The sequence below is a fragment of the Oncorhynchus kisutch genome, linkage group LG18 (assembly GCF_002021735.2).
Source record: "Oncorhynchus kisutch isolate 150728-3 linkage group LG18, Okis_V2, whole genome shotgun sequence".
In the NCBI taxonomy this organism is placed as follows: domain Eukaryota; kingdom Metazoa; phylum Chordata; class Actinopteri; order Salmoniformes; family Salmonidae; genus Oncorhynchus; species Oncorhynchus kisutch.
Window position 1 is genome coordinate 616,836 of NC_034191.2, and position 13,248 is coordinate 630,083.

At 41.7% G+C, this 13,248-nt stretch overlaps 1 protein-coding gene across 1 annotated transcript in view; it reads left to right on the forward strand.

The window, feature by feature from the left end:
• Nucleotides 1-13,248, forward strand: part of cntn5 (contactin 5) — a 237,460-nt gene that overhangs the window by 88,343 nt on the left and 135,869 nt on the right. The window contains exons 6-7 of the mRNA XM_031796937.1: nt 1,943-2,124; nt 8,548-8,684. Coding sequence (XP_031652797.1) covers nt 1,943-2,124; nt 8,548-8,684 — 319 coding nt within the window. The remainder of the gene's footprint in view (nt 1-1,942; nt 2,125-8,547; nt 8,685-13,248) is intronic.

Sequence of the window (13,248 nt, forward strand, 5' to 3'; positions counted from 1 at the left end):
TGTAAGCTCTACTACACCTGTTGTATTCAGCATTTCACTGTAAGGTCTACTACACCTGTTGTATTTAGCATTTCACTGTGAGGTCTACTACACCTGTTGTATTCAGCATTTCACTGTGAGGTCTACTACACCTGTTGTATTCAGCATTTCACTGTAAGGTCTACTACACCTGTTGTATTCAGCATTTCACTGTGAGGTCTACTACACCTGTTGTATTCAGCATTTCACTGTGAGGTCTACTACACCTGTTGTATTCAGCATTTCACTGTGAGGTCTACTACACCTGTTGTATTCGGCGCAATTGTCAAAGAACGTTTGATTCGATTTGATTTTAGTGCTCTCGTCTGCATTAAAAACAAATAACGATCCAGGTTGGATCTGATCGGAAAGATGAGGTGCACACTGTCGACCACACCTCCTGACTTTGAGAAGCTCTGTCACGACATGCATCAAGCTCACCCGTCTCATTAGTGGTGTTGAGATAAGAGACTAATTTGTAATTGACTCTCTTAAAGCCCCACATTAAAAGTATACAATGGTGAGGTAAGAATACAATCAGAAATACTGTTAGAATGTTATACAATTAACTGCCATAGCCCCAATTATAAAAGTACATTGGCTGTCAATTGCACAATGTTTTTTCACATGGGATCGTGGGCCAAAACATTTTTGGAACCCCCTTAGTGCCCATGGTGTCCAGACATCCCTTCACCCCCTTAGTGCCCATGGTGTCCAGACATCCCTTCACCCCCTTAGTGCCCATGGTGTCCAGACATCCCTTCACCCCCTTAGTGCCCATGGTGTCCAGACATCCCTTCACCCCCTTAGTGCCCATGGTGTCCAGACATCCCTTCACCCCCTTAGTGCCCATGGTGTCCAGACATCCCTTCACCCCCTTAGTGCCCATGGTGTCCAGACATCCCTTCACCCCTTTAGTGCCCATGGTGTCCAGACATCCCTTCACCCCCTTAGTGCCCATGGTGTCCAGTCATCGCTTCACCCCCTTAGGGCCCATGGTGCCCATGGTGTCCATGGTGTCCAGACATCCCTTCACTCCCTTAGTGATTTTGAGCTGTAACGGCTGTGGTTAGCTCTGAACGTGCTCTGAATGTAACTCAGAGACCATGGCAACTGGGACTCTGAGCGATATTAAAATGTCTTTGTGAATTTGGAAGTGATAAAAAAGCGATGTAACATTTTCATCTGTGCCGAGTGATGGATGGGAGCACTGGGGATTTCCAGGGGTGTCACATTTCCATCTTTCTGAGAGCTGTCAAATGGAGCTGTCATACACAGAGCCTTGCTGATATAGTATAGTATGACGTTCTCCTGCTACATGTTCAACCCATCTATCATGGAGAGAACAGAGCAGTCACAAGGGCATAGAGGAGCATCACCAGACGGATGATGAACAGCCACACACACATACTAATCATAGAAATCATGATGATTAGTTGGGCTGGTAACCTGATCTGAATATATCATGTAGTCAATGACATCGTTCTCAGTTGGAGGTCATTTGGGCAGAGAGAGACTCAGAGATACAAGGTCACTCTGGATTATGGCACAGTAAATTATTTAGAGGTGTTTTAGTGTGTAGATGGACACAAAACACAGTCACATACGGTATATTAAGTATCAGTTTATATAGCCAGGATAGGTCTGTGTACAACGTGGGAACTGAATCCCTGACTTTCCACATTCCTCTTCTGCTAGTCCTTTACTATATTCTGGTTGTAAATGTATCCACTTGTCTGGCTGGAATTGGATTTTGGAGTTGTCAAATTAACTTTCTCTTCCTAGTCATGTCACAACAATCAACTCTCTGCTCTCCTTGTCCTGTATATCACAAATGTATTATGTATGAGTTCACATGCTGTAAATATTAACGACAGAATGCAAAAATGTAGTATTTTAACCCTATCCACTCTCTTCCTCCAAGTCCCGTCCCAACCATAACGTGGAGGAAGATGAATGGTAACATCCCTAAGAAGGCTCGTCTGAGGAAGTCCCAGGCTGTTCTGGAGATCCCTAATGTACAGCTGGAAGACTCAGGGACCTACGAGTGTAAAGCGGAGAACCCCAGAGGAGGAACAGCCTTTAAGGGACACATCCAGATCTACAGTAAGTTAAGGAGGGATGGACTGGAGCTACATGTTGTTGTTGTCTAATTGTTTGTTTGTTCATCTGTGACTGTGGTATTAATCTGTGACTGTGATATTAATCTGTGACTGTGGCTTCCATCTGTGACTGTGGCGTTCATCTGTGACTGTGGTATTAATCTGTGACTGTGGCTTCCATCTGTGACCGTGGTGTTAATATGTTACTGTGGTGTTAATATGTTACTGTGGTGTTAATATGTTACTGTGGTGTTAATATGTTAGTGTAGTGTTAGTCTGTTACTGTAGTGTTAGTCTGTGACTGTGGCGTTCATCTGTGACTGTGGCGTTCATCTGTGACTGTGGTATTAATCTGTGACTGGTTTTAATCTGTGACTGTGGTGTTAATATGTTACTGTGGGGTTAATAGGTGACTGTGGGTTTAATATTTGACTGTGAGGTTAATGTGAGACTGTGGTATTAATCTGTGACTGTGGTGTCAATATGTGACTGGTATTAATCTGTGACTGTGGTTTTAATGTGTGACTGTGGTGTTTGTCTGTGACTGTGGTGTCAGTCTGTAACTGTGGTATTATTCCTTGAATGTGGTGTTAATATGTGACTGTGGTGTTAATCTGTGACTGTGGTGTCAATTTGTGACTGTGGTATTAAATCTGTGACTGTGGTCACTTCTTCGGGATCAGTGTCCCTTCCACGGGACGGTTGAGCTAACGTAGGCTAATGTAACGTTCAATGAGTGAAGAGGTGTGGAGTCAGGCGCAGAGAGCAAAAGGATGTGGGAAAAACACGCTTTAATGTCCAGGAAAAATAACATGAACAAAAGTAGGAAACAAATGATCAGAAATAATAACGGACAGCGCGAAACCCGAAATGCATACAAAAATCACTCTAACACAAAACAGACGAACAAGCCCGCACGAAACAGAAGCGGGCTGAACAAACTTAAATAACCACACCCTAACAACCAAACAAGAAACAGGTGATACCAATTAGACAAAACCAAACGAACACAGAACAAAGGATCGGTGATAGCTAGTAGACCGGTGACGACGACCGCCGGGCGCCACCCGAACAAGAAGGGGAGTCACCTTCGGTAATATTCGTGACAGCTAATGTAATTAGCAAAGCGAGTGGCTTTGTAGGTAACACAAACATTTCCCAGGATATAGACATATCTGATATTGGCAGAAACCTTAAATTCTTGTTAGTCTAACTGCACTGACCAATTTACAGTAGCTATTACAGTGAAGTAATACCATGCTATTGTTTGAGGAGATTACACAATTTTGAAAATGAAAAGTTATTAACAAACAAATTAGGCACATTTGGGCAGTCTTGATACAACTTTTTTTAACAGGAATACAATGGTTAATTGGATCAGTCTAATACTTTGCCCATACACTGCTGCCATCTAGTGGCCAAAATCTAAATTGTACCTGGGCTGGAATAATACATTATGGCCTTACTCTTGCATTTCAAAGATGATGGTACAAAAAAAATACAAAAGAACGGTTGTGTGGTGTTACTATGATGTTACTACACAGTTACTGTGGTGTTACTATGCTATTACTGTGGTGTCACTATGGTGTTACTATGATGTTACTATGCTGTTACTGTGGTGTTACTGAACCGGTTGTTACTGTGGTGTTACCATGCTGTTACTGTGGTGTTACTATGCTGTTACTGTGGTGTTACTATGCTGTTACTGTGGTGTTACTATGCTGTTACTGTGGTGTTACTGAACCTGGTGTTACTGTGGTGTTACCATGCTGTTACTGTGGTGTTACTATGCTGTTAATGTGGTGTTACTATGCTGTTACTGTGGTGTTACTATGATGTTATTGTGGTGTTACTATGCTGTTACTGTGGTGTTACTATGCTGTTACTGTGGTGTTACTGAACCGGTTGTTACTGTGGTGTTACTGTGGTGTTACTGTGATGTTACTGTTGTGTTACTGAACCTGCTGTTACGGTGGTGTTACTGAACCTGCTGTTACTGTGGTGTTACTGAACCTGATGTTACTGTGATGTTACTGTGGTGTTAGTATACTGAATCTACTTTGTTACTGTGGTGTTACTGAAGTTGGTCTTCCTGGGGTCTCACTGTGATTTTACTTTGTTGTTACTGTGGTGTTACTGTGATGTTACTAAGCCATGTGTTACTGTGGTGTTACTGTGCTGTTACTGAACCTGGTGTTACTATGGTGTTACTGTGCTGTTACTGATCCTGGGATTATTGTGGTGTTACTGTGCTGTTACTGAACCTGGTGTTACTGTGCTGTTACTGAACCTGCTGTTACTGTGGTGTTACTGAACCTGCTGTTACTGAACCTGGTGTTACTGTTGTGTTACTGAACCTGTGTTACTGTAGTGTTACTGAACATGGTGTTACTGAACCTGGTGTTACTGAACCTGCTGTTACTGTGGTGTTACTGAACCTGGGGGTTACTGTAGTGTTACTGAACATGGTATTATTGTGGTGTTACTGTGCTGTTACTGAACCTGGTGTTAAGAACCTGGTGTTACTGAACCTGGTGTTACTCAACCTGGTGTTACTGAACCTGGTGTTACGGTACTGTTACTGTGGTGTTATTGTGCTGTTACTGAACCTGGTGTTACTGTGCTGTTACTGAACCTGGTGTTACTGAACCTGGTGTTACGGTACTGTTACTGTGGTGTTACTGTGCTGTTACTGTGCTGTTACTGAACCTGGTGTTACTGTAGTGTTACTGAACCTGGTGTTACTGTAGTGTTACTGAACCTGGTGTTACTGAACCTGGTGTTACGGTACTGTTACTGTTGTGTTACTGTGCTGTTACTGTGCAGTTACTGTGCTGTTACTGAACCTGGTGTTACTGTAGTGTTACTGAACCTGGTGTTACTGTAGTGTTACTGAACCTGGCGTTACTGAACCTGGTGTTAATGAACCTGGTGTTACTGAACCTGGTGTTACTGTGCTGTTACTGTGGTGTTACTATGCTGTTACTGTGATGTTACTGAACCTGGCGTTACTGAACCTGGTGTTAATGAACCTGGTGTTACTGAACCTGGTGTTACTGAACCTGGTGTTACTGTAGTGTTACTGAACCTGGTGTTACTGTGGTGTTACTATGGTGTTACTGAACCTGGTGTTACTGTGGTGTTACTGAACCTGGTGTTACTGTGGTGTTACTGTGGTGTTACTATGGTGTTACTGAACCTGGTGTTACTGAACCTGGTGTTACTGTGGTGTTACTGAACCTGGTGTTACTGTAGTATTACTGAACCTGGTGTTACTGTGGTGTTACTATGGTGTTACTGAACCTGGTGTTACTGTGGTGTTACTGTGGTGTTACTGTGGTGTTACTGTGGTGTTACTGAACCTGGTGTTACTGAACCTGGTGTTACTGTGGTGTTACTGTGGTGTTACTGAACCTGGTGTTACTGTAGTGTTACTGAACCTGGTGTTACTGTGGTGTTACTGAACCTGGTGTTACTGTAGTGTTACTGAACCTGGTGTTACTGAACCTGGTGTTACTGATCCTGGTGTTACTGATCCTGGTGTTACTGAACCTGGTGTTATTGTGTTATTAGTGTGCTGTTACTGAACCTGGCGTTATTGTGGTATTACTGTGCTGTTACTGAACCTGGTGTTATTGTGGTATTACTGTGCTGTTACTGAACCTGGCGTTACTGAACCTGGTGTTAATAAACCTGGTGTTACTGAACCTGGTGTTAATGAACCTGGTGTTACTGAACCTGGTGTTAATGAACCCAGTGTTACTGAACCTGGTGTTAATGAACCCAGTGTTATTGAACCTGGTGTTACTGAACCTGGTGTTAATGAACCTGGTGTTACTTAACCTGGTGTTAATGAACCTGGTGTTACTGAACCTGGTGTCAACTTGCTTTTCTCTCTCTGCACATTGTTTGTATATATCATTAATCAGCTGTCAAATTTGACAAATTATCCTGTCTGAACACAGTCACAATCTAACGCACGCACGCACACACCAGGACATGATCTCTCCATTGAGCTACAGCCCCCTGGTATGCCAGGCACTTCCTCCTCTAGTCTTGGCATCTTCAGGGTGATGCATTTTCTCTGTGTGGTTTGATTGGACTATTATGGTCAGGTTCACACAAAAGGCTGACCTGTTTAAATGACATGCATTGTGAGCCTGCTACCAATGACGCTCTCCCTGGCTCTGTGTGATTCAGGGAGAAGAGCGAGCTGCCAGAAAGTACAGGTGCCCAGGAAGAGTGTATGTGTGCGCATGCGAGCTTGAGCACATATGCTTGTTTGTGTTTGGACAGGCAGGTACCCAATCAGATAGTTTTATTATGGTTGTGGGCAGGGCTGGTAACTCAAGGATGCCCAGTCTTTGCTTAGAAGTTACTGTAGCCAGGGTTCTCTCAGTGACTGGACAGAAGATGCAGCTGGATGAATGACTACAAAACAAACTGGAAGAAAGGTGTCTCTATCTCTGCTGACTAGTAGCATTAAATTACCAACCGTTTCTTTAACTAGGCAAGTGTAACGGCTTCTAGGAGTAGTGGGTGGAGGAGTCAGGCGCAGAGAGCAGTTAGTTCAGAACGTGGATCTTTATTCCAAAAACAGTGAAAACGGACATGCCAAGCACAAGGGCGCACAAACAAACAGGACTAAACTAGAATCCACAAATCCACAGATCCAAAACCATGAACAGAAAACAAGCCTGCACAAAAGCCAGCGGGCCTAGTGCCCTTAAATAGCCCACAAACAAAACTAAACTCAAAACAGGTGTAACCAATCAGACTAAACTACCAGAAACAAAAAAGGGAATCGATGGCAGCTAGTAGGTCGGTGACGACGACCGCCGAGCTCTGCCCGAACAGGAAGCGGCACCATCTTCGGCGGGATTCGTGACAGCAAGGTAGTTAATTCTTATTTTCAGTGACGGCCTTGGAACAGTGGGTTAATTGCCTTGTTCAGGGGAAGAACAACATATTTTTACCTTGTCAGTTCAGGGATTCAATCTTGCAACCTTTCGGTTAGAAGTCCAACGCTCTAACCACTAGGCTACCTGCTGGTTACTAGTCCAAAGCTCTAACCACTAGGATATCTGCTGGTTACTAGTCCAACGCTCTAACCACTAGGCTACCTGCTGATTACTAGTCCAACGCTCTAACCACTAGGCTACCTGCTGCTTATTAGTCCAACGCTCTAACCACTAGCCTACCTGCTGGTTACTAGTCCAACGCTCTAACCACTAGGATACCTGCTGGTTACTAGTCCAACGCTCTAACCACTAGGGTACCTGCTGGTTACTAGTCCAACGCTCTAACCACTAGTCTACCTGCTGGTTACTCATCCAATGCTCTAACCACTAGTCTACCTGCTGGTTACTAGTCCAACGCTCTAACCACTAGGCTACCTGCTGGTTACTAGTCCAACGCTCTAACCACTAGTCTACCTGCTGGTTACTCGTCCAACGCTCTAACCACTAGTCTACCTGCTGCTTACTAGTCCAACGCTCTAACCACTAGGCTACATGCTGGTTACTAGTCCAACATTCTAACCACTAGTCTACCTGCTGCTTACTAGCCCAACGCTCTAACCACTAAGCTACCTGCTGGTTACTAGTCCAACGCTCTAACCACTAGGCTACCTGCTGGTTACTAGCCCAACGCTCTAACCACTAAGCTACCTGCTGGTTACTAGTCCAATGGTCTAACCACTAGGCTACCTGCCACCAGTTACATATGTGTATAAATTAGAGGCCTATCTAATTCAGTTCATTCAGGTAACAACTGTGGAACCTGGCATGGGGTTTATGCCGCAACACTTCTTTTTCACTCTCATAAAATTCACTGGACATAGCTGTTTGACAAATTTGATTTCAGTCTCATTTAGTTTTGATAGCAGGAATTTATTTATGTCAACATCTTGGAGAAAATAACCGTCACCAGGAAGGAAAGACTAACCTGGCAGCTTTATTGGGCAGGGTTAAACACTGGGCTAAATACTGCAGGGTCAGGACAACATAACAGTCATTGCAGGGTTAAACACTGGGCTAAATACTGCAGGGTCAGGACAACATAACAGTCATTGCAGGGTTAAACACTGGGCTAAATACTGCAGGGTCAGGACAACATAACAGTCATTGCAGGGTTAAACACTGGGCTAAATACTGCAAGATCAGGACAACATAGTGTGGTGCAAAATGGTGTGTGTGTGTGTGTGTGTGTGTGTGTGTGTGTGTGTGTGTGTGTGTGTGTGTGTGTGTGTGTGTGTGTGTGTGTGTGTGTGTGTGTGTGTGTGTGTGTGTGTGTGCATGTGTGTGTGTGTGTGACAGAGGGATTGATGAGGCAGTGTTCTCTTGTGTCAGCATACACGTGCAGGCTGGTAAGGGTGTAGGCATGCTGTGTATATGCCTTCCTATTTCATCTGTTCTCTCCTCCTCAGCCTTCCCCCAGTGGATCAGCACGATAAACGACAGCCAGTTGGACAGTGGAGATCAGCTGCACTGGGAGTGCAAGGCCACAGGGATCCCTAGACCCACCTACCGCTGGCTCCGCAATGGAGAGTTGATCACACCACAGGTACTCACACACAGGTTCTCGCAAATACACAGCATCATTTCAGCAATATACCCAGTTCTAAAATACACAGCATGATTTCAGCAATATACCCAGTTCTAGAATACACAGCATGATTTCAGCAATATAAATCAGTTCTAGAATACACATCAATCATTTCAGCAATATAACCAGTTCTAGAATACACAGCATGATTTCAGCAATATACCCAGTTCTAGAATACACAGCATCATTTCAGCAATATAACCAGTTCTAGAATACACAGCATGATTTCAGCAATATACCCAGTTCTAGAATACACAGCACGATTTCAGCAATATACCCAGTTCTAGAATGCACAGCATCATTTCAGCAATATACCCAGTTCTGGAATGCACAGCATGATTTCAGCAATATATCCAGTTCTAGAATACACAGCATGATTTCAGCAATATACCCCGTTCTAGAATACACAGCATGATTTCAGCAATATACCCAGTTCTAGAATACACAGCATAATTTCAGCAATATACCCAGTTCTAGAATACACAGCATGATTTCAGCAATATACCCAGTTCTAGAATACACAGCATGATTTCAGCAATATACCCAGTTCTAGAATACACAGCATGATTTCAGCAATATACCCAGTTCTATAATACACAGCATGATTTCAGCAATATACCCAGTTCTACAATACACAGCATCATTTCAGCAATATACCCAGTTCTACAATGCACAGCATGATTTCAGCAATATACCCAGTTCTAGAATGCACAGGATGATTTCAGCAATATATCCAGTTCTAGAATACACAGCATGATTTCAGCAATATACCCAGTTCTAGAATACACAGCATGATTTCAGCAATATACCCAGTTCTATAATACACAGCATGATTTCAGCAATATACCCAGTTCTACAATACACAGCATCATTTCAGCAATATACCCAGTTCTACAATGCACAGCATGATTTCAGCAATATACCCAGTTCTAGAATACACAGCATCATTTCAGCAATATACCCAGTTCTAGAATGCACAGCATGATTTCAGCAATATACCCAGTTCTATAATACACAGCATGATTTCAGCAATATAAATCAGTTCTAGAATACACAGCATTATTTCAGCAATATACCCAGTTCTAGAATACACAGCATGATTTCAGCAATATACCCAGTTCTAGAATACACAGCATGATTTCAGCAATATACCCAGTTCTAGAATACACAGCATGATTTCAGCAATATACCCAGTTCTAGAATAGACAGCATCATTTCAGCAATATAACCACTTCTAGAATAAACAACATCACTTCAGCAATATACCCAGTTCTAGAATACACAGCATGATTTCAGCAATATACCCAGTTCTAGAATACACAGCATGATTTCAGCAATATACCCAGTTCTAGAATACACAGCATGATTTCAGCAATATACCCAGTTCTAGAATACACAGCATGATTTCAGCAATATACCCAGTTCTAGAATACACAGCATCATTTCAGCAATATACCCAGTTCTAGAATACACAGCATGATTTCAGCAATATACCCAGTTCTAGAATACACAGCATCATTTCAGCAATATACCCAGTTCTGAAATGCACAGGATGATTTCAGCAATATATCCAGTTCTAGAATACACAGCATGATTTCAGCAATATACCCAGTTCTAGAATACACAGCATGATTTCAGCAATATACCCAGTTCTACAATACACAGCATCATTTCAGCAATATACCCAGTTCTAGAATGCACAGCATGATTTCAGCAATATACCCAGTTCTAGAATACACAGCATCATTTCAGCAATATACCCAGTTCTAGAATGCACAGCATGATTTCAGCAATATACCCAGTTCTAGAATACACAGCATGATTTCAGCAATATAAATCAGTTCTAGAATACACAGCATTATTTCAGCAATATACCCAGTTCTAGAATACACAGCATGATTTCAGCAATATACCCAGTTCTAGAATACACAGCATGATTTCAGCAATATACCCAGTTCTAGAATAGACAGCATCATTTCAGCAATATAACCACTTCTAGAATAAACAACATCACTTCAGCAATATACCCAGTTCTAGAATACACAGCATGATTTCAGCAATATACCCAGTTCTAGAATACACAGCATGATTTCAGCAATATACCCAGTTCTAGAATACACAGCATGATTTTAGCAATATACCCAGTTCTAGAATACACAGAATGATTTCAGCAATATACCCAGTTCTAGAATACACAGCATCATTTCAGCAATATACCCAGTTCTAGAATACACAGCATCATTTCAGCAATATACCCAGTTCTGGAATGCACAGCATGATTTCAGCAATATACCCAGTTCTAGAATACACAGCATGATTTCAGCAATATACCCAGTTCTAGAATACACAGCATCATTTCAGCATTATACCCAGTTCTAGAATACACAGCATAATTTCAGCAATATACCCAGTTCTAGAATACACAGCATCATTTCAGCAATATACCCAGTTCTAGAATACACAGCATAATTTCAGCAATATACCCAGTTCTAGAATGCACAGCATGATTTCAGCAATATACCCAGTTCTAGAATACACAGCATGATTTCAGCAATATACCCAGTTCTAGAATACACAGCATCATTTCAGCAATATACCCAGTTCTAGAATACACAGCATTATTTCAGCAATATACCCAGTTCTATAAAAACGGATAAATTGAGCGTGCATAACTATTCACCCCCCCCCAAAAAAAAGTCCATACTTTTTAGAGCCACCTGTAGAGGCACCTCTGTCCCAGTCTCAAATCTCTGGAAGACTGAAACAGGTTTCCCTCAAGAATTTCCCTGTATTTAGCTCCATCCATCATTACTTCAATTCTGATCAGTTTCCCAGTCCCTGCCGATGAAAAACATCCTCACAGCATGATGCTGCCACCACCATGCTTCACTGTGGGGATGGTATTCTCGGGGTGACATGATGTGTTGGGTTTGCGCCAGACATAGTGTTTTCCTTTATGGCCAAAAAGCTAAATTATAGTTTCATCTGACCAGAGTACCTTCTTCCATATGTTTGAGGATTCTCCCACATGCCTTTTGGCGAACATCAAACATGTTTGCTATTTTTGTTCTTGCCACTCTTCCGTAAAGCCCAGGTTTGTGGAGTGTACAGCTTAAAGTGGTCCTATGGACAAATACTCCAATATACACTGTGAAGCTTTGCAGCTCCTTCAGGGTTATATTTAGTCTCTTTGTTGCCTCTGATTAATGCCCTCCTTGCCTGGTCTGTGAGTTTTGGTGGGCAGCCCTCGCTTGGCATGTTTGTTGTGGTGCCATATTCTTTCAATTTTTATATAATGGGTGTAATGGTGCTCCGTGGGATTTTCTAAGTTTTGGATTTTGTTTATAACCCAACCCTGATTTGTACTTTTGTCCCTGACCTGTTTGGAGAGCTCCTTGGTCTTCATGGTGCCACTTGCTTGGTGGTGCTTCTTGCTTAGTGGTGTAGCAGACTCTGGGGCCTTTCAGAACAGGTGTATATATACTGAGATCATGTGACAGATCATGTGACACTTAGATTGCACACAGGTGAACTTTGTTTAACTAATTATGTGACATCTGAAGGTAATTGGTTGCACCAGATCTGATTTAGGGGCTTCATAGTAAAGGGGGTGAATACATATGGTGAATACATATGCAAAGGGGGTGAATACATATGGTGAATACATATGCAAAGGGGGTGAATACATATGGTGAATACATATGCAAAGGGGGTGAATACATATGGTGAATATATATGGTGAATACATATGGTGAATACATATGGTGAATATATATGGTGAATACATATGGTGAATACATATGGTGAATACATACATATGGTGAATACATATGCAAAGGGGGTGAATACATATGGTGAATACATATGCAAAGGGGGTGAATACATATGGTGAATACATATGCAAAGGGGGTGAATACATATGGTGAATACATATGCAAAGGGGGTGAATACATATAGTGAATATATATGGTGAATACATATGGTGAATATATATGGTGAATACATATGGTGAATATATATGGTGAATACATATGGTGAATACATATGGTGAATATATATGGTGAATACATATGGTGAATACATGGTGAATACATATGGTGAATACATATGGTGAATATATATGGTGAATACATATGGTGAATACATATGGTGAATACATATGGTGAATATATATGGTGAATATATATGGTGAATACATATGGTGAATATATATGCAAAGGGGGTGAATATATATGGTGAATACATATGGTGAATACATATGGTGAATATATATGCAAAGGGGGTGAATATATATGGTGAATACATATGGTGAATATATATGGTGAATATATATGGTGAATACATATGGTGAATATATATGCAAAGGGGGTGAATATATATGGTGAATACATATGGTGAATACATATGGTGAATATATATGGTGAATACATATGGTGAATATATATGGTGAATACATATGGTGAATACATATGGTGAATACATATGGTGAATATATATGGTGAATACATATGGTGAATACATA